The sequence below is a fragment of the Triticum aestivum genome, chromosome 5D, assembly GCF_018294505.1.
Source record: "Triticum aestivum cultivar Chinese Spring chromosome 5D, IWGSC CS RefSeq v2.1, whole genome shotgun sequence".
Lineage (NCBI taxonomy): Eukaryota > Viridiplantae > Streptophyta > Magnoliopsida > Poales > Poaceae > Triticum > Triticum aestivum.
The window spans coordinates 424,704,769-424,731,613 of NC_057808.1; the positions used below are offsets into that span (position 1 = coordinate 424,704,769).

Below are 26,845 nucleotides of genomic sequence, written 5' to 3' on the forward strand. Positions count from 1 at the left end.
AAGAAAGCAAGAAAATAAATCTAAGCATGGATGATACAATGAAAGAGTGTGGAGACCGACAAATGAAATGATATGCGTGAACATGAATATAATGTCGGTGAGAAACACGTACTCCCCCAAGCTTAGGCCTTTGGCCTAAGTTGGTAATCAATCAGTAGCCTGGAGGGTAGTAGGGGTGCTGAGGAGCGGGCATCCACTCATCCCACTGCTGAGGTTCCTGTGCTGCCTCCGCAGCAGCCTGAGCGTTCCGATAGGCGATGATGTCCTCACGCATAATCCTATATTCGTCCCTGGCAACAGAATCAAACAAAGCAGGAGCAGGAAATGGAATAACATCACGAGTCCTCACACTAAAAACCAAGTTATATGGAATAGGGATGTGAGGAGATTCGATATTAGTAAAATGGTGGTGATCCATGGCGGTGCGGTCTAGGTAAATCTTGGTCTGAGGATAATCATGAGGGCGTATCCCAACATTAAAGTGGGCCGCCAAATGAGTAGCATAAATCCCACCATGTATTTTACCCTGAGATTTATTAAGGTGGAGGCGGCGAGCCACAATAGCCCCCAAGCTATAAGTGTTGTCGCCCTCCAGTGCGCGATGTAAAACAACAAGGTCTGGTGAACTAAGTGCACCTACCTTATCCCTAGCAAGCAAGCATTTTGTAATGAAAAGTGCAAAGTAATGAACAGCAGGAAAATGCAAGTCAGCGGCAGTTGTAGCCGACACCCCTCTCTCATCTCCCACTATCAAAGTGCGATAAAAGGCCTCAAAGCCAGCCGGCCTAGGCTCGGCTAAGCTCCCATCAGAAGGGATCATGCATATGTCACAAAACTCAATAAGTGGTATCTGATGGTTTTCAGCATATAAATCAAAGCTCACTTGAGGAGGATTATTCCTAGGCAGGAAAGTAAAACTTTGAACAAAGATATTTGTGAGGATTTGATGCTGGTCACACTCATCTGCGATGAACTCGGTGAGGCCGGCATTAGCAGCATATTGTGTGAACTCTTGAAGGATCCCAGCCTCCTCCAGGAACGGGGTGTGCGGCCATTCACACGGCCGTACTTCCACCAACCTCCGAGGATGGAGATCACTATCAGATGACTCCCCAATCACACCCTTGGAGTTCTTCTTAGAGCCAAACTTCCTAAAGATATTCATGGTTTTCCTATGAACAAAATTCTGAAATTTATTAGCCCACAAATTTTTCTCAACAAAACTTCACAAAATTGATAGCAACTACTCATAGGGATACATAGAGGCCATAGCAAGCATTCAAACTACTTAGAACTCTAAGAATTCAACATGCAAGCTCATCTACAGCAGCACCAAGAGTAGCTAATTATTCAAAATATAAACCACTAAAACAAAAACTAATTGGACAAACGGTGGAGTCACATACCGAGCCACAATCCCCCGAAACAGTTTTGGAAACGGAGCTTCGAGCAAAGAGATCGAAATCCGCGGGTTTGAGAGCAAGAACACGGGAGAGAGAGCAATGGAGATTTTTTTCTGGAGGTAAGTGATGATGTGGGATGAAGAGATAAGTGAGGGGGGCCATGTGGGGACCACAACCCACCAGGTCGCACCTGGGGGTCCTGGCACGCCTAGGTGGGTTGTGCCCACTTGGTGCACCTCCCTCTGATATTATTTGCACCAGAAATTCAGAAATATTCAGAAAAAATCATATTAAATTTTTAGAGCATTCTGAGAACTTTTATTTTCGGGTCATTTTTTATTGCACGGGAAATTCAGAAAACAGACAAAACATGGCATTTTATTTTATTTAACTAATAAAAACAGAAAACTAAAGTAGGGATAGAAGGTAGTGCTTACTAAATTCATCAACTTCATACCACTCAAAAATGATCCATTAATAAGGTTGATCAGGTATTATTAACAACCACTTTCGATTAGCATGAAACCGAAGAACTTTCGTAAATTACTAAGTTACCTCAATGGGGATATGAATGTCCCCAACAATAAGCATTTCATATTTCTTTTTGAAAGTAGGTAGAGGTATTTGAAAACTTCCAATAGTGATTGTCGGAGATTTTTTGATAACATTAATACCATTCACTTGGAATTGTTTCCTCGGAAAGTGCACCGCATGCTCATTACCATTGATATAAGTGACCTTGCTTTTATTGCAATCAATAACAGCCCCTGCAGTATACAAGAAGGGTCTACCAAGGATAATCGACATGTTGTCGTCCTCGAGCATCTCAAGTATAACAAAGTCAGTCAAAGTAGTAACATTAACAACAACAATGGGCACATCCTCACAAATACCGATAGGTATGGTAGTTGATTTGTCAGCCATTTGCAAAGATATTTCAGTAGGTGTGAGTTTATTCAAGTCAAGTCTTTTATATAAAGAGAAAGGCATAACACTAACACCAGCTCCTAAATCACACAAAGCAGTTTTCACATAATTCATTTTGATAGAGCAAGGTATAGTTGGTATTCCCGGATCTCCAAGTTTTTAGGTAGACCATCTTTGAAAGTATAATTAGCAAGCATAGCGAAGATTTCAGCTTCCGGTATTTTTCTCTTATTTGTGATGATGTCTTTCATATACTTTGCATAAGGAGGCATTTTCAAAATATCAGTCAAGCGAGTACGCAAAAAGACTGGCCTCAGCATTTCAGCAAAGCGTTCAAATTCTTCATCATATTTCTTTTTAGTTGACTTAGGTGGAAAAGGCATAGATTTTTGAACCCATGGTTCTCTTTCTTTACCATGTTTTCTAGCAACAAAGTCTCTTTTATCATACCTTTTATTCTTAGGTTGTGGGTTATCAAGATCAACAGGTGCTTCTATCTCAACATCATTATCTAGTTCTTTATTATTTGTTTGAGTGTCTTCATGAACCTCATCATTATCTTTTTCATTATCACTAGGTGAGTGTTCATTACCAGATTGAGTTTCAGCATCAGAGATAGAAGTTTCATTATCATTATCAGGAGGTTTTTCTATTTCAGGTTCACTAGAAGTGTGCAAAGTCCTATCATTTTTCTTCTTCTTTTTACTTTTAGAAGGACTAGGTGCACTAGTGTTATTTCTTTGTGAATCTTGTTCAATTCTTTTTGGGTGTCCCTCAGGATAAAGTGGTTCCTGAGTCATTTTACCTCCTCTAGTTGCAACTCTAACAGCAAAGTCATGTATATTATTATTCATTTCATCAAGCAATTCTCTTTGAGATTTAGCAACTTGTTCTAACTGAGTTTGAACCATAGAAGCATGTTTTCCAACACCTCTAACATCATTTGAGATTCTAAATAACAAGTCACTCAAGCGAGCAATCATATCAGAATTATATTTCAATTGTTTCATAACATTTGCATTGAAGTGATCTTGTTTTCTAATGTAGTTTTCAAACTCATAAAGGCATTGGCTAGGATGCATATTGTGAGGATTGTCATTATCATTGAACTTCATTAAAGAATTTACCTCTACCACCTTAGGCAGTGGTGGTGTATTAAGCCCATGTATTTCTTCAATAGGAGGTAAATTTTTAACATCCTCAGCTTTAATACCTTTTTCCTTCATAGATTTCTTTGCCTCTTGCATATCTTCAGGACTGAGATATAATATACCCCTCTTCTTCGGAGTGGGTTTAGGCGGTGGTTCAGGAAGAGTCCAATCATCATAATTTTTCAATATGTTATTCAATAATTCTTCAGCTTGTCCAACAGTTCGTTCCCTGAAAACACAACTAGCACAACTATCTAGGAAGTCCCTAGAAGCATCGGTTAGTCCATTATAGAAGATATCAAGTATTTCATTTTTCTTAAGAGGATGATCAGGCAAAGCATTAAGTAACTGGCAAAGCCTCCCCCAAGCTTGTGGGAGACTCTCTTCTTTAGTTTGCACAAAGTTAAATATTTCCTGTAAGGCAGCTTGTTTCTTATGAGCAGGAAAATATTTTTCAGAGAAGTAATAAATCATATCCTGGGGACTACGCACACAACCAGGAGCAAGAGTATTGTACCAAGCTTTAGCATCACCCTTTAATGAGAACGGAAATAATTTGAGAATAAAGTAATAGCGAGTTTTCTCATCATGAGTAAAAAGGGTGGCTATGTCATTCAACTTAGTAAGATGTGCCACAACAGTTTCAATTTCATAACCATGGAAAGGACCAGATTCAACCAAAGTAATTAACTCTGGGTCGACAAAGAATTCATAATCCTTATCATCAATAAAGATAGGTGAAGTAGCAAAATTAGGATCATATTTCATTCTAGCATTCAGAGATTTTTCTTTATACTTGCATAGTAATTTCTCTAGATCATCTCTATCCTTACAAGCAAGAATATCTCTAGTTGTCTCCTCATTCATAACATAACCTTCCGGTACCTTAGGCAATTCATATCTAGGAAGGCTAGTTCTAGCAGGTGTTTCAGGAGTTTCAGTTTCAAGTTCATCATCAGATTCAACAACATCATGTTGTATTACTCTAGCAATTTGTTCATCAAGAAATTCACCAAGTGGCACATCATCATTATCAAGCAAGGTACTAGCATCATCATAAGCATCATTCATAGTAGAAGTAGCATCATCAATAACTTGCGACATATTAGAATTGATAGCATGCGGTGGTGTTGCAAGTTTACTCATAACAAAAGGTGAATCTAAAGCAGAACTGGATGGCAGTTCCTTACCTCCCCTCGTCTTAGAGGGATAAATCTTAGTCTTAGGATCCTTCAGATTCTTCATAGTGATAATTTGATAATAATCCCAAGTGACTCAACAAATATAGCTATGCTCCCCGGCAACGGCGCCAGAAAAAGATCTTGATAACCCACAAGTATAGGGGATCGCAACAGTTTTCGAGGGTAGAGTATTCAACCCAAATTTATAGATTCGACACAAGGGGAGCCAAAGAATATTTGACGGTATTAGCAGCTGAGTTATCAATTCAACCACACCTAGAGATTAATTATCTGCAGCAAGTAATCAGTAGCAAAGTAATATGATAGTTTTGATAGTAGTGACAGCAGTAGCAGTAACGGTAACATTGATAGTAGTAATTTTGTAGCAAGTGTAACAGTGATGATAGCAGTAGTAACTTAGCAAGAACAATATAAGGTAAATTCGTAGGCATTGGATCGGTGACTTGTTGGATGATATTCATCATGAGACAGTTATAACCTAGGGCGATACGGCACTAGCTCCAGTTCATCGATATAATGTAGGCATGTATTCTGTAAATAGTCATACGTGCTTATGAAAAGAACTTGCATGACATCTTTTGTCCTACCCTCCCGTGGCAGCGGGGTCCATATTGGAAAGTAAGGGATATTAAGGCCTCCTTTTAATAGAGAACCGGAACAAAGCATTAACACATAGTGAATACATGAACTCCTCAAACTACGGTCATCACCGGGAGTGGTCCCGGTTATTGTCACTCCGGGGTTGCCGGATCATAACACGTAGTAGGTGACTATAACTTGCAAGATCGGATCTAGAACATGGATATAATGATGATAACATAAACGGCTCAGATCTGAGTTCATGGCACCCGGGCCCAAAGTGACAAGCATTAAGCATAGCAAAGTCATAGCAACATCAATCTAAGAACACAGTGGATACTAGGGATCAAGCCCTAACAAAACTAACTCGATTACATGATGAATCTCATCCAACTCCTCACCGACCAGCGAGCCTACGAAGGAATTACTCACTCCCGGTGGGGAGCATCATGGAATTGGCGATGGAGAAGGGTTAGTGATGACGAAGAACGAAGATCCCCCTCTCCGGAGCCCCAAACGGACTCTAGATCTGGCCTCCCGATGAAGAACAGGAGGTGACGGTGGCTCCGTCTCATGGATCGCGATCATTCTTTCTCCCTGATTTTTTTGGAATAATAGGATTTTATAGCGTCGGTTTCAGGGTCAGCAGGGCCACCAGGTTGGGACAACCCACCTGGGCGCGCCAGGAGAGGGGGGCGCCCTGGTGGGTTGTGCCCACCCAGGGGCCCCTCTCCGGTAGGTCTTGGCTCCAGAAATTCTTATATATTATATAAAAATTCCTCGCGAAGTTTCGTTCCATTCCGAGAACTTTTATTTCTGTACAAAAACAACACCATGGTAGACTGAAAACAGCGTCAGTCCGGGGTTAGTTTCATTCAAATCATGCAAATTAGAGTCCAAGACAAGAGAAAAAGCGTTAGGAAAAGTAGATACGTTGGAGACGTATCATCCCCTCACTATCTTGTCCACACATTGTGGATCCAATGGTTGATGTAAATTATTGGCACATACAGCCTGCAAGATTGGGGAAATGAACAAAAAGCATGACCACCCCTATATTCGGTGATAAGTTCTGAGAAATGAAGGAAATGATGCATAAAATGTTCGCAGAATTGCAGGAACTACAAAATGTTTGAAAGAAAAATCAAACAAGACCATATGTTCCCTATTGTTATCGGGAACAAGACTAAATCACTATTAGGGAAACCCCTAATTAGTAGCGTCCAATAGTGATGGCTGGCAGCATTCTCATTGCGCGCTGCTATTACAACATTGTTGGTGAGTTCAGACTACCAGCATGATACGTCCATTTTGCATCATGTTTTTATATCAATATTTATGGGTTGTTATTACACGTTATGTCACAATACTTATGCCTACTCTCTCTTATTTTACAAGGTTTACATGAAGAGGGAGAATGCCGGCAGCTGGAGTTCTGGGCTGGAAAAGGAGCAAATATTATTCTGCACAGCTCCAAAAGTCCTGAAACTTCACGGAAGTCATTTTTTGAATTAATAAAAAATATTGGCGAAAGAATCCACCAGAGGGGGGCCCACACCCTGGCCACGATGGTGGGGGTGCGCCCCCCTGCTTCGTGGGCCCCCTGGCAGGCCTCCGGTGCCCATCTTCTGCTATATGAACTCTTTCGTCCGAGAAAAAAATCATAAGCAAGCTTTCGGGAAGAAACTCCGCCGCCACGAGGCGAAACCTTGGTGGAACCAATCTAGGGCTCCGGCAGAGCTGTTCTGCCGGGAAACTTCCCTCCGGGAGGGGGAAATCATCGCCATCGTCATCACCAACGATCCTCTCATCGGGAGGGGACAATCTCCATCAACATCTTCACCAGCACCATCTCCTCTCAAACCCTAGTTCATCTCTTGTATCCAATCTTTGTCCCAAAGCCTCAGATTGGTACCTTTGGGTTGCTAGTAGTGTTGATTACTCCTTGTAGTTGATGCTAGTTGGTTTATTTGGTGGAAGATCATATGTTCAGATCCTTAATGCATATTAATACCCCTCTGATTATGAACATGAATATGATTTGTGAGTAGTTACGTTTGTTCCTGAGGACATGGGAGAAGTCTTGCTATAAGTAGTCATGTGAATTTGGTATTCGTTCAATATTTTGATGAGATGTATGTTGTCTTTCCTCTAGTGGTGTTATGTGAACGTCGACTACATGACACTTCACCATTGTTTGGGCCTAGAGGAAGGCATTGGGAAGTAATAAGTAGATGATGGGTTGCTAGAGTGACAGAAGCTTAAACCCTAGTTTATGAGTTGCTTCGTAAGGGGCTGATTTGGATCCACATGTTTCATGCTATGGTTAGGTTTACCTTAATACTTCTTTTGTAGTTGCGGATGCTTGCAATAGGGGTTAATCGTAAGTGGGATGCTTTTCCAAGAAAGGACAGCACCCAAGCACCGGTCCACCCACATACCAAATTATCAAGGTAACGAACGCGAATCATATGAGCGTGATGAAAACTAGCTTGACGATAATTCCCATGTGTCCTCGGGAGCGCTTTTCTCTATATAAGAGTTTGTCCAGGCTTGTCCTTTGCTACAAAAAGGATTGGGCCATCTTGCTGCACCTTGTTTACTTTCATTACTTGTTACCCGTTACAAATTACCTTATCACAAACTACCTGTTACCGATAATTTCAGTGCTTGCAGAGAATACCTTACTGAAAACCGCTTATCATTTCCTTCTGCTCCTCGTTGGGCTCGACACTATTACTTATCGAAAGGACTACGATAGATCCCCTATACTTGTGGGTCATCAAGACTCTTTTCTGGCGCCGTTGCCGGGGAGTGAAGCGCCTTTGGTAGGTGGAATTTGGTAAGGAAAAATTTATATAGTGTGCTGAAATTTACTGTCACGTGTTACTATGGAAAGTAATCCTCTGAGGGGCTTGTTCGGGGTATCTTCACCCCGACCAGTAGAGCAAAGAGTTGCTCCTCAACCTACTGAACCTACTGAAAATGTTTACTTTGAAATTCCTTCGGGTATGATAGAGAAACTGCTAGCTAATCCTTTTACAGGAGATGGAACATTACATCCCGATTTGCACCTAATCTATGTGGATGAAGTTTGTGGATTATTTAAGCTTGCAGGTATGCCCGAGGATGTTATCAAGAAGAAGGTCTTCCCTTTATCTTTGGAGGGAGATGCATTGACATGGTATAGGCTATGTGATGATATGGGATCATGGAACTACAACCGACTGAAATTGGAATTTCATCAGAAGTCTTATCCTATGTGTTGGGGATATTACCACTGGGCGTAAACCGGCCAAGAGAGGCCGGGTTAACTTCATAAGTAGTTCATCTGTATCTGAAGCCCATGAAGACAGACTGTGACGCTTCATGAAGGCCCAGGGCCCAAAGCCGGTTTAAGGCCTGTAGACACAAACCGGCATTGAGATGTAAACTTGTGTTGTAAGATAGAAGTAGCAGGGACCGAGCCGGACACGATTATGAGCCGGCCTCGGGGTCTGTAAACCGACGGGCATCAACCCATGTATATAAGGGGACGACCCGACGGCGGTTCAAGGACAACAGACAACAACTCGAGACTCAGGCAAAGCGTATTCGCTCCCTGGCCATCGAAACCCCATCAATTCCATCACAACTAGACGTAGGCTTTACCTTCATCGTAAGGGGCCGAACTAGTATAAAACTCTCTTGCGTCCCTTGTCCGCTTTAACCCCTTTAAGCTAACCCGTAGCGATGGCTCCACGACTAAGTCCTTTCTCTAGGACATCTGCCGTGACAAAACCACGACAGTTGGCGCCCACCGTGGGGCTATCGCACGATGGTTTCAAGTCCTTGGAGGGCAACTTCGAAGGACTCAAGGGTTACACTATGGGCCGGATGACCAAGAGTCGTCGCGGCAAGCTCTACATCGATGATGCAGGCTGGGGCCCCAAGGCCAGCTCAATCGAGTACGGGTACCGGGTCCCCTTTGGTGGCATACACGTTTTCATTGGCAAGATCAGCGAACCGGGCCCTGAGCCGGACATCTGCACCGACCTCGTTGAAATGGCTCAGCGCGCGAGATCTGCCCGGGTCAAGCCTGTCATGAAGCGTGTCTTCGTGGGAGTTATCCATGGAGGGGAATCTGAGGATAGATCGGAATCTGGTGGTGAGACCATCGTTTATTCCGGCGACGAGTCATCGACTGGAGAGACCGAGTCGTTATATCAGTTACAAGATGGCCGGATTGGGGGCTATTCCGATGGCGACAGTATTCCAGACCCCTTTGATCTGCCAAACCGGGTGGCGATCTTCATGGCCGGCACGCAACCAGCACTCCACTCTTTGACCACAGCGGCGATGATTTCCGGATCGGCGGCGGCACCGGCTGGGGCAGGAGGCCCTGTGCGACCGCCAGCTCAGGTTCTATCTGATTTGTTTGATGCGTTGGCAATGCTGATGGCAGAGGTTAACCCGGCGGATCAGGATGCACACAATGCGGAAATCGCGAAAGTGAAAGATCAGATCACCCAGGCAAAAGTCGACTTAGCAGCTGAGGATACCAGGATATCCGCGGAGCGGGCCGCTTTGGATGCACAAGCTTACCGGATTATGCTGGATCAGAGCGCGTCAAACGAAGTCCTGAAGAGGAGGCACCGATCTCGCCTGCCGCTGGTTTATGACGCTAGAAATCTCTTTAACACCCCAAGAGCAGGGACCAGTAATCCGCCGGTGGTAAACCGGGCAGAGGCACCCAGAGCAGGGGCGCCGGTTCAGCCACGTTTGGTGGATCCGCCTCGTCAGAACAACATTGTGGTACCTCATGTCCCCACGCCACCGGGTCATTATTCTAACCCAATGGACAACATTGTCGCTGCCGCTTCACGGCTGGCGGCCATACCGATCGAAGGTGATTCTCTAGCAGCGGTCAAGACGCGTCGGGTTAAGGAGCTTCTTCAGACAGCCTTGATTCAACAGGAGGCTTATTCATATAGTCGCGATCGGATTCATTCCACTCCCCGTCCAAGACGGAGTTACAGCAGGCATATGGATGAACCGGCAGTATCAAGCAATGCACGAAACCGCGATCCGCCCCATGGCCATAACCCGGCGGGTGGTGCTGGTGATGCTCAGGAGGTGGTGGACCGGGCTCGGGCACGCAGAGAGGCCGAGTTGGCGGCGCAGCACGAGGCTTGCCAGCTTACTCCGGTTCGTCCAACCACATCGGTGGAACCAGGAGTTACCTCTAGTTCCTTGGGAGTGCCATGTCTTGTCCCAGCGTTGCGCAATGTATGCCTGCCCAAGGATTTCAAGGGCCCGCGCAAGGTGCCAAATTACACCGCCGATTTATCCCCTGAAACATGGGTTGAAAGTTATGAGATGGCCATGGAGATGCTGGACGTGGATGATGCGGCATGTGCGAAGTACTTCACCATGATGCTAGAAGGAACGGCCCGCACTTGGCTAAAGAGCTTACCGGCTAATTCTATCAGGTCATGGACCGAGTTGAGAGTCCGGTTTATTCAGAATTTCAAGGATACATGCAAGCAGCCCATGTCAATTGTGGACTTAGCTGCCTGTGTCCAAGAGGAAGGAGAGTCAACAACCCATTGGGTGCGCCGGGTTTCGGAGATTTTACATTCATCAGACCACATCAACGCTGACACCGCAATTTTAACATTGGAAGGCAATTGCCGGTTTGAACCCTTGAAGTTGAAGTTGGGACGGCTCAAACGTCATTGTAATGACATGGGAACCCTCATGGCTGCACTGGTGAAGTATGCCGACTCTGATAGTACCAAGGATCCCGAGTCTGACGATGATAAGACAGGGAAGGGAAAGAAGACCGGCAATGCCAAGGGGCAGCACCACAACCCGGCGCGTCATGGAAACGGCGGCAAGCGTAAAGCGGACCACGGTTTAGACTTTGTGGCTAACACTAATACACACGACAAAGGCCAGCGGCGTAAGGGTAAACCGCCCCGGCGCAATGGAATGCCGAATCCTAATCCGGACCGTTTGTCGTATCTGTTGAACCAGCCCTGTCCAAAGAATGGGACGAAGGAGGAACCATCTACACACCTCTGGAAAGATTGTTATATCATGCAAGAGTTCAAAAATTCTGATTCTTTCTGGTATGATCATGGATCAGGAGGCAGTTCGGGCTCTGGCTCTCATGGGCCGGGTTATGGCGGAAGAAATTCCGGTTCAGGATTCCATGGCAATCAGGGTGGACATAACAATCAAAGTAATCAAGGTAACCAAGGTGGCTATAATCATCAGAGCAATGAGCAGCAGCAGCAGTCGGGTTACCAGAGCAACCCGAAGCAGTTGAATAGCGGACAGTATCATGTCTTCACCACTAGCTTGGACAAGCGCGATCAAAAGCTTCATAAAAGGGTGGTGAATGCCGTTGAACCGGCGGTGCCCCATTATTTGCACTGGTCCGAGCAGCCCATTGTGTGGAGTAGAGGCGATCATCCACCCCGGGTTGATAATCCGGGTCATCTGGCTCTGGTGGTGGCACCTCAGGTGGGAGGTTATAAGTTCACTAAGGTACTCATGGATGGAGGGAGTAGTATCAATATCCTTTATTATGAAACTTTCCGTCGCATGGGGCTAACAGATAAAAATCTTAAACCATCCAATACGGTGTTCCATGGTGTGGTGCCTGGTAAGTCGGCATATCATGTTGGTAAGATAGCTCTGGAGGTGGCTTTTGGAGATGAGCATGACTCGAGATCAGAAACCTTGACCTTTGAAGTGGTGAAATCAGAAGCCCGTATCATGCCCTATTTGGACGGCCAGCTTATGCTAAGTTTATGGCACGGCCTTGTTATGTCTATCTACAGCTCAAGATGCCGGGTCACAAGGGAACTATAACCGTGCATGGAAGCCGCAAGATTGCTCTGGAGTGTGAGGAAGGTGATGCGGCTTATGCTGAGTCGGTTTGTGCAACAGAGGAGTTGAAGTTTTACAAGGACAATGTTGATCCGGCAGATATGACTTCGTTGAAGAAACCAACTACGGAGCATGATCCGGCCCTGAAGTTTAAATCGGCTGATGAGACTAAACTTGTGGACTTCATGCCTGGCGATTTGTCCAAGCAGTTTAGCATCAGCGCTAACTTGGATCTGAAATAGGAAAGCGCGCTCATCGATTTCATCCGTGAGAATCGGGACATCTTTGCATGGAAGCCTTCTGACATGCCTGGTGTACCGAGAGAACTCGCTGAGCACACTCTCAATGTTGATCCTAAGTATAAACCGGTCAAGCAGTTTCTCCGTCGGTTCAATGAAGAAAGACGCAAAGCTATTGGAGAAGAAGTAGCCAGGCTCTTGGCGGCCGGGTTTATCGTTGAAGTATTCCATCCTGAGTGGTTGGCCAATCCGGTGCTGGTCCTTAAGAAGAATGGCACTTGGCGTATGTGTGTGGACTACACAGATCTCAACAAAGCTTGTCCAGCAGATCCTTTTGCCCTCCCCCGTATTGATCAAATTATTGATGCTACGGCGGGTTGTGAGCGTTTAAGTTTTTTGGATGCATATTCTGGTTATCATCAGATCAAAATGGCAGTTAAGGACCAGGAGAAGACAGCCTTCATAACTCCCTTTGGAGCCTTCTGCTATGTGATGTGAACTGGGGCCCGATCTTTCGATGAGAGGGAGATAACTACGATTTTGGGTGGGACTTGACCCTCACGATCTGGCTACCAACCGTACAGGAAGAACCGTACACGACTGATATCCACAGCAATCACTGAACCAACTCCACGGTGTTATCGACCGAGCCAACGGCGCGATCGACCTATCCACGAAGGATTTTTCCTGCAAGCAAATCGAAGAACATGCAAGAAAATAATAGCCAAGCAATCTAAAAATTGCGGATATGCTAGATGAATAAATCTCACAAATTGGGGTTCCGATAGGATGTCTTGACGGTCGCACTAGCCGCTACGAGCGAAGACAAATAAAAGTAGCAATAGCTAAACTTCTCTAAACAAAACCCGAGTCTAAACCCTAATCTAGACTAGCTATTTATTGAAGGAGTACAGACGCGGATGAGTACGTAGACGTGTTCCACCCGGTCTGCTGATCGAAGGAAATTGTCCATGAGTTGGACAAAGGCCGAAGCTGCAGGCCCTGGCACGTGAGGAGACTTGGCGCAGCCCACAATCCCATGGCCCACATCGCTGATATTGATCAGTGGTTTCAAATCAAAAGTCCTTTGCTCCTTATGCAGTCCACGTGACATCAGTGATGGATGGGATGGTTCGGTGGGCATGCATGCAAGGATTACTCCATCTGATTTTAAAACAAAGTATTCCCTTGCTTCTTCCCTTCTTTTATTCCTGAGTACAAGTAAATTGCAACATGAGTGTAATATCATATTTCTGTTAGTTAAATAATATGTCCAAAGGAACGAAAGTACCTGGTTAATAATTTTCCGTGTAATATTTGTAGACGTTTCTATGATAGCTATGTCCACATCACTATGTGTCCATGCCCTTTGGGCTCAAGAGTGCACAGGCAACTTATCAACGGTGTGTGCAGAATTGTCTTCATAAACAGATCGGCCGCAATGTTCATGCCTATGTGGATGATATTGTGGTAAAATCAAGGAAGAAGGAGACATTGATTAATGACTTGAACGAAACCTTTGATAACCTGCGGGTTTATAAAATGATGCTTAATCCAGCCAAATGTGTCTTTGGTGTACCTGCAAGGAAGCTCCTGGGCTTTTTGGTGTCTAACAGGGGCATTGAAGCTAATCTGGAAAAGATCAAAGCCATCACCTCCTTGGCTAAACCTAAGTGTATCAATGATGTTCAACGCCTGGCAGGCCGGATTGCCGCGTTGAGCCGTTTTGTCAGTCGCCTCGGCGAGAAGGCCATCCCTTTGTATCAGATGCTGAAGAAAATGGATAACTTCGTCTGGAGTGACGCCGCTAATGAAGCATTTGAGGACTTAAAGCGACAACTAGCTAATCCGCCGGTTCTCGCTGCTCCGGTTGACAAAGAGCCATTGTTGCTATATGTGGCAGCTAACGCTCGGGCTGTTAGTGTGGCTATTGTGGTGGAGCGCAAGGAGGCAGGAAAGGAATACCCAGTTCAGCGGCCGGTTTACTATATTAGTGAGGTACTCATTGAATCCAAGCAGAGGTACCCGCATTGGCAAAAATTGGTGTATGGGGTTTTCATGGCAAGCCGGAAGCTTAAGCAGTATTTCCAAGGTCATCCCATCACGGTGGTCAGCTCTGCTCCTTTGGGGGATATAATCCAAAATAGGGAGGCAACTGGTCGAACTGCTAAGTGGGCTATCGAGCTCGGGCCTCACGGATTGAAATACATACCCCAAACGGCGATCAAATCTCAGGCACTTGTGGATTTCATCAATGATTGGACAGAATTACAAGCGCCAGAAGAGAAGCCGGATCACACTTATTAGACTATTCATTTTGATGGGTCCAGGCAATTGGAGGGCTCGGGGGCTGGAGTCGTGTTAACTTCCTCACGAGGTGATAAGTTTTGTTATGTTCTCCGTTTAATGTTCCCTTGCACTAATAATGCAGCTGAATATGAGGCCTTACTCCATGGTCTTCGGATGGCTAAGGAGATGAATCTCAGCCGAGTTAAGTGCTTCGGTGACTCGAATCTGGTGGCTCAACAAGTGTCCGACACTTGGGATTCCAAGGACCCACTAATGGCAGCATATCGTCATGAGGTGGATATTGTTGCAGGTCACTTCAAAGGTTATCAGGTGGATCATGTGGACCGGCGGAAGAATGAAGCGGCAGACGGTTTAAGCCGCCTGGGTTCCCAACATAAACCGGTTCCACCTAATGTCTTCCTGGATGTTTTGCATAATCCGTCCGTCAAGCTCCCTGGTGAAGAGGATTTGGCTGTTCCTGACCCGGAGGCTCAGTTGGTGGCAGCTCTACATGTTATCCCGGATTGGACGGTTCCGTATCTAGCGTATATAAACCGGGGCGAGTTACCAGAGGATGAAACTTTGGCCAGACAGATAACCCGGCGGTCCAAGTCCATGACTATTATCAATGGAGAGTTACATCATTGCAGTGTGACAGGGGCGTTTCAACGCTGTGTATCTCCTGAGGAAGGCCGTGAAATTTTGCGTGAGATCCACGAAGGAGATTGTGGACACCATGCCGGTTCAAAATGTTTGGTGGCCAAGGCGTTTCGTCACGGTTTCTATTGGTTGACAGCTTATGCTGATGCCGAGGACTTGGTTAAAAGATGTGATGGCTGTCAGAAATTCTCACGGCATGCTCATGTACCAGCTCATGCTGATCCACGGAGGTAATTGATGGTCTTGTTGATGATGAACTCCTTGCTCTTGTGCCTCAAAAGATAGTCTCCTCAACACTCAATCACTCTCTCATAGATTTGGCTTGGGTAGGAGAAGGATTGGAGTGGAAAGAAACTTGAGGAGGCTAGAAATCAAGGTTCAACTGGTTGGATTGGAAACTCTTGATCTCAACACATGAGTAGGTGGTTCTCTCTCAGAAAAGGAATGGTGGAAGTGTAGTTTCGTTCTGATGGTTCTCTCAAAGAGAAGGTGGGGGTGGATGGGTATATATAGCCTTCACCAAGAATCCAACCGTTACAACCTTTTTGACTCAACTCGGTGACACCAAAATGAAATCTTGGCAAAACCGAGTTGTCTAAAAGATTTAAATGTTAGACATCTCGGTGAGACCGAATGGAACAACTCGGTGAGACCGATGTGCGATGACCTAAGCAAGACCTCGTCTCGGTAATTCCGATCAAACCAACTCGGTAATTGCGAAATGATGTGAGAGGGTTACAAAAACTTGGTCAGTGCAACTCGGTGAGACCGATCGTCATCTTGGTGAAATCAATTTGTTAGGGTTTGGCTGTGGCTCTGTCTAGGATCAACTCGGTGGGTCCGGATGTGGAGATTTTGGTGGAACTGAGTTTGACTTTTAGGGTTTGGATAGATAGGATTTGGAGAAGGTGGTTGAGGGTTTTTGGAGCAATATCTTCAACCACTTGAGCAATTAGTCATGATCAAAACATCATCCCCTTTTAATAGTATTGGCTTTCCTATGGACTCAATGTGATCTTGGATCACTTAACAAAAAATGTAGAGTCTTGAAGCTTTAGCCAATTCATGTTCTAGCATTTTGAAGGGGTACACGTCCTCACATCCTTGCCATGCCAATGTTGAACTTTTCTGAAATATACTAGGTGAAAGTGTTAATCCAACAACATGTATGTTGGCATGAATTACCAAAACCATGAAAGGAGCAAATGTGCTTTCAGAGTTGATGTAGCAGCGATGATTTTCGCTTACACGCTGCTGATTTTAATTTCCCATATAAAAAATAAAATCATTTATATTGGTTCGCAACATTTTGATCCTATTTTGCTGCCAAACAAAATAATGTAACCCAGTTGGTGCAATTGATAGCTTTCATTCAGGTTCTAACACATAGTGCAAATGTACAACTGATTCAATTAACTAGTACACATAGCAATAGTCATACCATAGGAGGATTTTTTCCCTAACTATTTTTTCTGCCACTTTTGTAGCCCAACATGGTGCCATGGTAGTTTTTATAAGCCAAAATATTAAATATGCTTCTGAAAGAACATGTAGTGCCCCCATGTTTGGTTTTGATAATTAATGACAATCTCTATGGACTAATGGTTGCCTTGAGTTATATTTGAAGGATTTGTTCATAGGCTTTTCTTGGAGTCCTTTTGTTGGTTTCAAGGAGAGTTTGTGATGACCAAGGTGCTATTCAAGGAATTACCTAAAGATTGGTCATGTGAGAGGTTGATCAAGACTAAGTCAAAGAGTAAATCAAAGTGATCAACACACAAAGCATACAAGATGTATCAAGGGATCAAGTGATCCCATGGTATGGTAAGCATTGTCCATTACGCTTTGTATGCTAACCCATGGTATTCGTGAGAGTTCTTTGTGGGGTTAGGTTGCGGTGTGCAAGTTCAAGTGGAGCATCACAAAGAGATCAAATGCTTGAAGCTTGCCGTCCATTGTGGTAACAATGGATTTGTGAAGATGTGCGGAAGAGTGGCTCACCCATAGTAGAGTATGGGGGAGCAATCAACTAGTCTTCATCGAGCCAACGCAATCAAGAAAGGTGGTCCAACTTGAGGGAGCCAAGATCGTCATCATCTAGCTCAAGTGGACCATGTGCAAGGCAAAGGTTTGCCCTTGATAGGTTTTCTATTTTACCGGTCTCATGGTGGTAGTTGGGAGACCGGGTTATAGGATCGATTGTCGTACTATCAAGGGGGGCTCTCGATGAGTAGCTTGATCGTATTGTTCGTAGAGAGCTCAAACCATTACATCCTTGCATCATATTTCTTGGTTCTTGTTTGATTCTCTTTGTGAGATTTGGAGCTTATGGTCATCTTGATGACAAGCTCGAGTTCATCGAAAACGGAGTTCACATGCATCTTCTATGATGTTTTCAATGTTGGAGGTTCTGCCGGTTCTTCTCTGTCGCTGTTTTGATGATACTCGTTGTCTTGTATCCAACAAGCTTGAGTTTGCTCAATTCGGAGCTCATTTGCAGGAGTTATGGCAGTTCTCGTTTTATTGGATCCGTCTGTTGTCTTTAGCTGCGTTTGGAAGGCATCCAAGTGCTAAAGCCTCTGTGGCGTGCGGTAGTACTGCTCAAGGGAGCGGTAGTACCGCAGGGGCCAGCGGTAGTACTGCTGCCTCTAGCCCAGAACGCTGGTGCGCACGGAAGTAGGCGCGGAAGTATTTTTTTACTTCCGTGCCCTACGCGGTAGTACTGCTCCTTGTGAGTGGTAGTACCGCTGCCTCGCGTCCTGACGCTGTTGCGTGCGGTAGTAGGCGCGGATGTAATTTTTTTACATCCGCCCTTACGCGGTAGTACCGCTCCCTGTGAGCGATAGTACCGTGCCGACTTTTTCTCGTAGCTAGCTCCAGCGGTTGTAGGCGCGGCAGTTATTTTTTACTTCCATGGTCGCGCGGTAGTACCGCAAGGGCAGGCGGTAGTACCGCTCCTGCAGTAGTACCGCCCTGTTGCCCCTTTGCAGTGTTGTTTCATTGGGCTTCTACCACCCTAGCGGTAGTACCGCTCGTGGGAGCGGTAGTACCGCTCTGTGCGGGCTGTGAGCATAACGGTTGGATTTTCCCCCTCCTATAAAAGGGGGTCTTCTTCCCCAATGAACCTCGTCTCTTTAGCTCGTGTTCTTCCCCCATTGTTGACCTTCTTCGAGCTTGCTAACTCTCAATCCCTCCATGGATCCTTGCTAGTTTTTTAGGGAAAAGAGAGAGGAGATCTAGATCCACATTTCTACCAATCACTTTCTCCTCTATGTGAGGGGAACCCCTTGGATCTATATCTTGGAGTTCTTGGTGTTCTCCTTCTTGTTCTTCCTCTCATTTTCCTCCATACCTTTCGTTGCTTTGGTGGGATTTGAGAGTGAGGGACTTGGGCACTCTGTGTGCCCTTGCCATTGCATTTGGTGCATCGGTTTGAGTTCTCCATGGTGATACGTGGAAGTTACAAGTTGAGAAGCTTATTACTCTTGGGTGCTTGGTGCCCTTGAGCTTGTTCCTCTTGGGTGCTTGGGCGCCCTAGACGGTTGGTGGTGTTCGGAGCTCAATCATTGTGGTGTAAAGCTCCGGGCAAGCGCCGGGGTCTCCAATTAGGTTGTAGAGATCGCCCCGAGCAATTTGACGGGTACCGGTGACCACCCCCAAGGGTTGCCAAAGTGTATGGGTTCGGTGACCGCCCCCAAGAGTTACCATTTGTACGGGTTCGGTGACTTCCCTCAAGGGTCCCTTAGTGCCTCTTACCCGAGCCCTTTACGTATGCACTTTACTTTGTGATAGCCATATTGTTTCTTGTCATATATCTTGCTATCTCTTTGTTGTTTATCTTGCTTAGCATAAGTTGTTGGTGCACATAGGTGAGCCTAGTTGTTGTAGGTTTTGTGCTTGACAAATTAACCGCTAGGTTTATTCCGCATTTGTTTGAGCCTAAATCGTAATTATTTTAAAGCGCCTATTCACCCCTCTCTAGGCGACATCCTCGATCTTTCAGCTTCCATGACATTTTCAGGTGGCAAAATATAAATAACATTATCTAACATAAGTTCAACACACTTAACTAACATGCATACTAAATAGTAATGTTCTCAAAGCTGCACTCTCGAACTACCTACTCGTCGAACGACCGATGCCAGTTGGGGCATATCCATACTCCATGGTGGTGGGTTGGGTGTTTTTGACGGCATTAGCCCCAACATACATCCCCATCGGGCTCTCTGAACCCGAATAAGAGATTTCATCTCATATTGTGCCCATCTCAGGACCAATTCTGGTCTACCCTGAACTGACATTCGTGCACGCTCTTCATCGTTGGTCTCCAATCCGACAACTGAAGGAAATATGCCCTAGAGGCAATAATAAAGTATTATATATTTCCTTATATCATGATAAATGTTTATTATTCATGCTAGAATTGTATTAACCGGAAACATAATACATGTGTGAATACATAGACAAACAGAGTGTCACTAGTATGCCTCTACTTGACTAGCTCGTTAATCAAAGATGGTTATGTTTCCTAGCCATTGACATGAGTTGTCATTTGATTAACGGGATCACCTCATTAGGAGAATGACGTGATTGACATGACCCATTACGTTAGCTTAGCACCCGATCGTTTAGTATGTTGCTATTGCTTTCTTCATGACTTATACATGTTCCTATGACTATGAGATTATGCAACTCCCGTTTACCGGAGGAACACTTTGTGTGCTACCAAACGTCACAACGTAACTGGGTGATTATAAAGGTGCTCTACAGGTGTCTCCAAAGGTACTTGTTGGGTTGGCGTATTTCGAGATTAGGATTTGTCACTCCGATTGTCGGAGAGGTATCTCTGGGCCCACTCGGTAATGCACATCACTATAAGCCTTGCAAGCATTGTGACTAATGAGTTAGTTGCGGGATGATGTATTACGGAACGAGTAAAGAGACTTGCCGGTAACGAGATTGAACTAGGTATCGAGATACCGACGATCGAATCTTGGGCAAGTAACATACCGATGACAAAGGGAACAACGTATGTTGTTATGCGGTCTGACCGATAAAGATCTTCGTAGAATATGTGGGAGCCAATATGGGCATCCAGGTCCCGCTATTGGTTATTGACCGGAGAGGTGTCACAGTCATGTCTACATAGTTCTCGAACCCAAAGGGTCCGCACGCTTAAAGTTACGATGATAGTTATATTATGAGTTTATGTGATTTGATGTACCGAAGGTTGTTCGGAGTCCCGGATGTGATCACGGACATGACGAGGAGTCTCGAAATGGTCGAGACGTAAAGATTGATGTATTGGACGACTATATTCGGACATCGGAAGTGTTCCGGAGAAGTTTCGGATTAAACCGGAGTGCCGAAGGGTTATCGGAACCCCCCGGGGAAGTATTGGGCCTCGGTGGGCCTTGAGGGGAGAGAGAGGGCAGCAGCCAGGAGGTGGCGCGCCCCCTCCCAAGGGGAATCCTAGTTGGACTAGGAGAGGGGGCGCAGCCCCCTTTCCCTCTCCCTCTCCCTCTCTTTCCTTCCCCCCCTTCTTTCCTAGTAGGACTAGGAAACGGGAGTCCTACTCCTACTAGGAGGAGGACTCCCCCTCTCTCCTTGGCGCGCCTAGGGCAGCCGGACTCCCCCTTGCTCCTTTATATACGGGGGCAGGGGGCACCTAAGAACACACTGGATATACGATATTTTAGCCGTGTGCGGTGCCCCCCTCCACCAGATTACACCTCGATAATACCGTCGCGGAGCTTAGGCGAAGCCCTGCGTCGGTGGAACATCATCATCGTCACCACGCCGTCGTGCTGACGAAACTCTCCCTCAACACTCGGCTGGATCGGAGTTCGAGGGACGTCATCGAGCTGAACGTGTGTAGAACTTGGAGGTGCCGTACGTTCGGTACTTGATCGGTCGGTTCGTGAAGACGTACGACTACATCAACCGCGTTGTGATAACGCTTCCGCTGTCGGTCTACGAGGGTATGTGGACAACACTCTCCCCTCTCGTTGCTATGCATCACCATGATCTTGCATGTGCGTAGGAATTTTTTTGAAATTACTACGTTCCCCAACAACAACATCTGTTGCATTTCTCAATCACTAAGCAGCGATTTTTGCAAATTTGCTGCCATGTTCGTGCTCTCATGTGCGAGAGCCTCCAACCCCTTTAGCTCCTCGCGCTTCAAAGCTCTCTGAGACGGGCTGATGATGGACCAGAAGAAGGAGATGGCCGCCACTGCTGCCGGCCGGCAGGCCAGCAGGCAGCCAGAGGATGACGGCGTTCCAATGGAGGACGACGAGCCGGTGCCACCCTCCTCGTCTGCACCATCCTCTCTGGTGCATTGCACCATGACCATTGGTGAGGCCCGTGCCCATTACATGGACATGGTGTGGGAGGAGCGGTTCCGGGCGGCACATGCCGATGTCGCCTACAACCTCCAGCTCCTCCAGGAGCACCAACAAGCGGAGGAGCAGCTCAACGCCGGCAGGGAGATCGCGCAAGACGTGGACGTGATAGAGCATGCAGCGATGCTCGAGTCCTACCACTCTGCCCGCCAGATCCTCCTCGACTGATGATGGTACCACGAGCATCAGGCGGAACTGGAGGCCGCTTAGAAGGAGTTCAACGAGGCGATGGACGACGTGTGGGGCAAGACCAGCGAGGAGGAGGACATCGCCGGCTCCGCCCCGGCAGTGCCCTGCCACCATGACCATGAAGCCTACACGTCCGCTGGCGCCGCCGGCAGCGAGAAAGAGTAGTGCAGGGCTTGGTCATCGTTGCTCGAGTCCCAAGAAGGCCACAGCTCCTCCCCTCCTGTGGAAGCCAAGCTTGATGGGTTGAACATCGTCGGCCGATTTGCCGCTTGGCGGCGACGTGGAGACGGAGAACTTCACATCTCGTGGCTCCGGAGGCGGAGGTTACAGAGGCGGAGCTGAAGAGCGCCGAGGCAGAACTGAAGAAGGTGAAGCTTCAGTTCTCGGGGCTCATGTCCGGACACGGGGAACGGGCACCGGCGATCATAGATTAGGTTAATTAATTATACCTCCAGAGCCGGACGAGCACCGCGTTTAGTTGAAGTATATATCCGAAATATAATGAAATCCAGTCGTGTTTGAACGAATTTCATCCAGTTAGTTCTAATTGTTGTTCAAATGTATGCGGACAACGTTGGATGGCCGCCTCCCGCATCCATGTCCGCGGACTGGCCCCTCCTTCGTTGACGGATGGATGCGGAAGAAAATTTGCGGGCCGTCGTTGTTGAGATGCCCTTAAGTGATCAATAAAGCCGGCGTTCTTATCAATTTTTTCTTCCAAACAATCGTGACATAAAAGGAGGAATTAAACCAGAGGGCCAAAATCCTCAATGTCTCACGCCTCTCATTAATTTCCTACCCTGTACCGTCCAAAACGCTAAAATTACGAAGTCCTGCCATAACTGCGCCCGATCTATCCCCCTCTCCTCCTCCTTCCCCCCGTAGCCTCCAAAAATAACTCACGCGTACGAACGCCGCCGCAGCGAAGGCAGGGTGGAAAAATAAACGAAAAAAAAGAGGAAATAAATCCCGTGTTCTCCGATCGGAGGAGGCGACGGGCGACGATGAGGGCGTCGAAGCGGCCGCTCGGCGTGGTGATGGCGTGGGTGCGCCGGCAGCCGCCCAAGGTCAAGGCCTTCCTCGCCGTGGTCACCGGCATGGCCGCGCTCGTCTTCATCCGCTTCATCGTCCACGACCACGACAACCTCTTCGTCGCCGCCGAGGCCGTGCACGCGCTCGGCATCGCCGTGCTCATCTACAAGCTCACCAAGGAGAGGACCTGCGCCGGTTCGTGCCCTCCCCCCCTACCCCGCCCCTCCCCTGTCGCTCCCGTTCACGTCCGCGCATCGATCCGTGGACGCCGCTCGTGATTTTTCAGGGGCGTTCTGACTGGCCGCGCGATCCGGAAACGTTTCTCCGGCGCAGTTCGTAAGAGGGGAAAAAAATCGGCGGATTGGTGGTTTGTCGTGGTGAAATCTAGGTGGTGGCAGCCACCCAGATTGGAATTTTATCTCGATCTATTTCCCTGCCTGAATTTCGCGTTTGTTAGTGGCAATTTCCTAAGATTTGATTTGTTCACGGAGCTGGAGTGACGCGTAGGCAGCCTGTTGGTTTTGAATTTTGATGTATAAGAAGCTAATTACTGATCTGGTACTCTATTAGAGCTGCAAGCCGTACTATGTTAGAAAGTTGTGATAACCATCATGGCTGCGTGGATACATTTGATTAAGGTGTAATTGATACTATGATTTGGCTTGGCTATGCGCGGGATTAGAGGGAATATGCTCAATGATTCAATGCCGATGCAACTTGGAGAAAATGTCTCCTTTTATCCGATTATGTTGTTTTAAATCTTTTGATTTTTCTAGCCTCTTCCTCTTAGAGGCTTTCTTATTGAAATTGTGTCAGCATGATCTTACATGAAACCATGCAGATTTGTTTGAAGGTTCGTATGTTTAGAGTCACTTTAGTGTCGCAAAGCCAACTGCTTTATCCTTTTTATTAGAATCATATGAGGCAATATTGGTGTAGGTTTCTACAACTTTAATTTGCATTGTACACATTTGATAGGTAACGTGCTGACTGCTGAGTGCATTTTGGGACCATCTGGGCTCAAATATGTAGAAAAGGAAGTTGCTTTGTAACAAGCGTATCCTTGTTAATGTACAAATTTTCCGTGATATCTTCAATGCTCAACTGGCAAATAATATGTGCATACTTTTTTGGCACGTGGATGAATAAATTTACATTTGATGGTTGGTATGATTGTGATAAGCCAGCTTGGAATCATCAAAATTTTAGTTTCTCATCCCAACTTAGAAATAGTTTTCCTGTCAAAATTTCTGTAATATTCTTCAGCCATGTGTATGTTTTATGTGCTTTGTCTACATGGTTTGTGACCATATGTTACATGTTCGTGAGTACGGTATTTGCTTTACTCAGAAAAGTTTCTCTTTTCTAACATGTTCACGCGTGAGATAGGTAGTAGTATAAAGTATAAACCTGCTAACATTTATAATCACTCTTATGATTTATGTGTTTCTTTGTGGTGTTACTTGCGCTCTCTGTTTTACTAAGTATCTGATGACTTCTTTCTTAAATCTTGCAGGACTATCCCTTAAGACTCAGGATTTAACTGCATTGTTTCTAGCTGTTAGACTATACTGCAGCTTTGTCATGGAATATGACATCCATACTGTGTTGGATACTGCTACACTTGTGGCTACACTTTTTGTTATCTACATGATTCGGTTCAAACTTAGGTCAACTTATATGGTGGACAAGGACAACTTTGCATTGTACTATGTGGTAAGAATACACAAACTCCTATACCTAATTTTATAAATTTAGGTTTGCATAAGCTGGGGCTGTGATGTTCACACTTTTGTTGCAGTTTGATCAATAAGCTAAAAATGGACGTACCGATCCTCAGCCAATTAGTTTCTTACTTCTCTGCATATGCAAATTGCTATTTCTATTCTTTCTGTGGCTTCCTTGCATGAAAGATAGAACTATTCCAACTTGTGCTCTACATCACCCATTCGTTTTTTGTTTTACTGGGTATTGGTATGACCCTTTATTGTGTCTGCTGCCTTTCTTATCTGTAAGCTTTGCGCTCAGTTGAGAAAATCATAGTCCTATACTGGCACCTTCATCTTTAACGTAGTGTGATAATCTTCTTGCCCAATCTATCTGCATATCTTCTGGTCAAATGTTTTAAGATAATTATTAATGGGCTCTCACCCTGCATGACTTGTGGTGGTAAAATGTTGAAGCCTTGTAAAGGCATTAAAATCTTGTTGATTAGTGGGTAGTAGGAGTATAAGTGTTAAGAAAACTATGTATGTCTAACTTAAAGCACTGAAACTTATAATGAACTGTATGTCCTTGTGTCAAAAACGCTCTTATATTATGGGACGGAGGGAGTACCAGATTTTTTTGCTTATTCAGTTGCAAATCTCTTCATCTTAACTTATAATACATGTGGACTTGATTTCCCCCCGTTTATTTTTACGTTATTTGAAGGTGATACCTTGTGCTGTGTTGGCACTAGTTGTTCATCCTTCAACGTCTCACAACATCGCAAACCGGTTTAGCTGGGCGTTCTGTGTTTACCTGGAAGCTGTCTCAGTGCTGCCGCAACTGCGTTTGATGCAAAATACCAAGGTAAACCATAAAATGCAATTCCTTACTGGAGGTGAAGTTTGCTGACAAACCATCTTGTGCAGATTGTGGAACCGTTCACAGCTCACTATGTGTTTGCGCTGGGGGTTGCGAGGTTTCTTAGCTGTGCCCACTGGGTTCTCCAGGTTTGTCTTCTGAAAAGATTCCCCGAGCCTATTTTATACAGTACATATGAGTCATGTTTATTGCTCATCTCGTAAGTGTGATTTGCATGGCGGCATTCTGTGTTCATTTTTGTTGCTGTCAACTGTGTCTTCACCCTGTTGTCTGTGATGAGTTATTATGCGTTTTATTTTGACTTGTTTAGATTGCTTACCACATGCGTCACGTGGTATTGAGTTATTATGTCTTAGTTTCCTCAATGTGTGTATTTTTAGGGGCATCATCATTCACTGGACATGTTCCGTCATTCTTGTTTACCTTGCAAGAAGTGCAATTTGTATGGTTAATAACATGCCAGGAAAATTCTATTTACGGTTATACATGTGCATTTGCAAGTTTTCTTGTTGGCGAGTTTCTGGAAGCAAAACCCCCATTGACGCTTGTGTGAATTGTGTAGGTTCTGGACACCCGTGGGCGTCTGTTGACTGCGCTGGGCTACGGGCTGTGGCCATCCATGGTTCTCCTGTCAGAAATCGTGCAGACCTTCATCCTCGCAGATTTCTGCTACTACTATGTGAAGAGGTAAATTCACCATCTATCTACCATGCGCATATATGAGAATCTGACCCTGAAGCACATTGCCTAATACGGTGGGTGTTTGTGGCGGTGCAGCCTGGTCGGCGGGCAGCTGGTGCTACGGCTACCCTCCGGGGTGGTGTAGGAGGATATCTGCAGCGGGAGAAACGACTCGTCGGGTCACACCCATCAGAGGAGGATATTTTCAGTTACAGCTTACAAGTGTCATTAGTGAGAAAATTGCAGCAGCAGACATAGGCTTGTCGGTGTGTGTGTTACTGGTAACAGCAGCGTATGTATGACCTAACTTGAGGGTTAATTTTAGCTTCCGTATGTTTGTTTGTCGCCTCTATTCTAGTCTAAAAAAAAGGGAAGCCGATGATAGTTATGACGTGATTGACGGCCGTGCCGGCGTTTCTTCGAGCCTGTGGAAATTATGTGATCTGAACTCTGTGAAGCATCAGAGGAAGGAGACCATAGCCTGGTGAAATGATGCGCGGGCCGTTGCATCGCGCCTTGTGGCCTGCGTGTCACACCGGCTCCGTGTGCAAGCAAAATCCTCGGGGCGCTGTTGACTGAGGCCCTGGTTGGTTCATAAGTCCTATGACTTTTTTTAGT

The 26,845-nt window shown here is 45.7% G+C and overlaps 1 protein-coding gene across 1 annotated transcript; it reads left to right on the plus strand.

The window, feature by feature from the left end:
• Positions 1-22,784: 22,784 nt before the first annotated feature.
• Positions 22,785-26,560, plus strand: LOC123122334 (ER lumen protein-retaining receptor erd-2.2). Its single transcript, XM_044542521.1, has 6 exons — positions 22,785-23,152; positions 24,474-24,673; positions 25,391-25,531; positions 25,594-25,674; positions 26,109-26,233; positions 26,324-26,560. Exons 1-6 carry the CDS (start codon positions 22,930-22,932, stop codon positions 26,370-26,372), a joined length of 819 nt encoding a protein of 272 aa, XP_044398456.1. The 5' UTR covers positions 22,785-22,929; the 3' UTR covers positions 26,373-26,560.
• The last annotated feature ends 285 nt before the right edge of the window (positions 26,561-26,845 follow it).

Bases quoted from the DNA above. Each gene is read 5' to 3' on its own strand.
- LOC123122334 (XM_044542521.1), top strand. From the start codon at position 22,930: ATGAGGGCGTCGAAGCGGCCGCTCGGCGTGGTGATGGCGTGGGTGCGC. The intron at 23,153-24,473 runs GTTCGTGCCCTC...TAAATCTTGCAG, and splicing joins CAAGGAGAGGACCTGCGCCG to GACTATCCCTTAAGACTCAG. The intron at 25,675-26,108 runs GTTTGTCTTCTG...TGAATTGTGTAG, and splicing joins GTGCCCACTGGGTTCTCCAG to GTTCTGGACACCCGTGGGCG.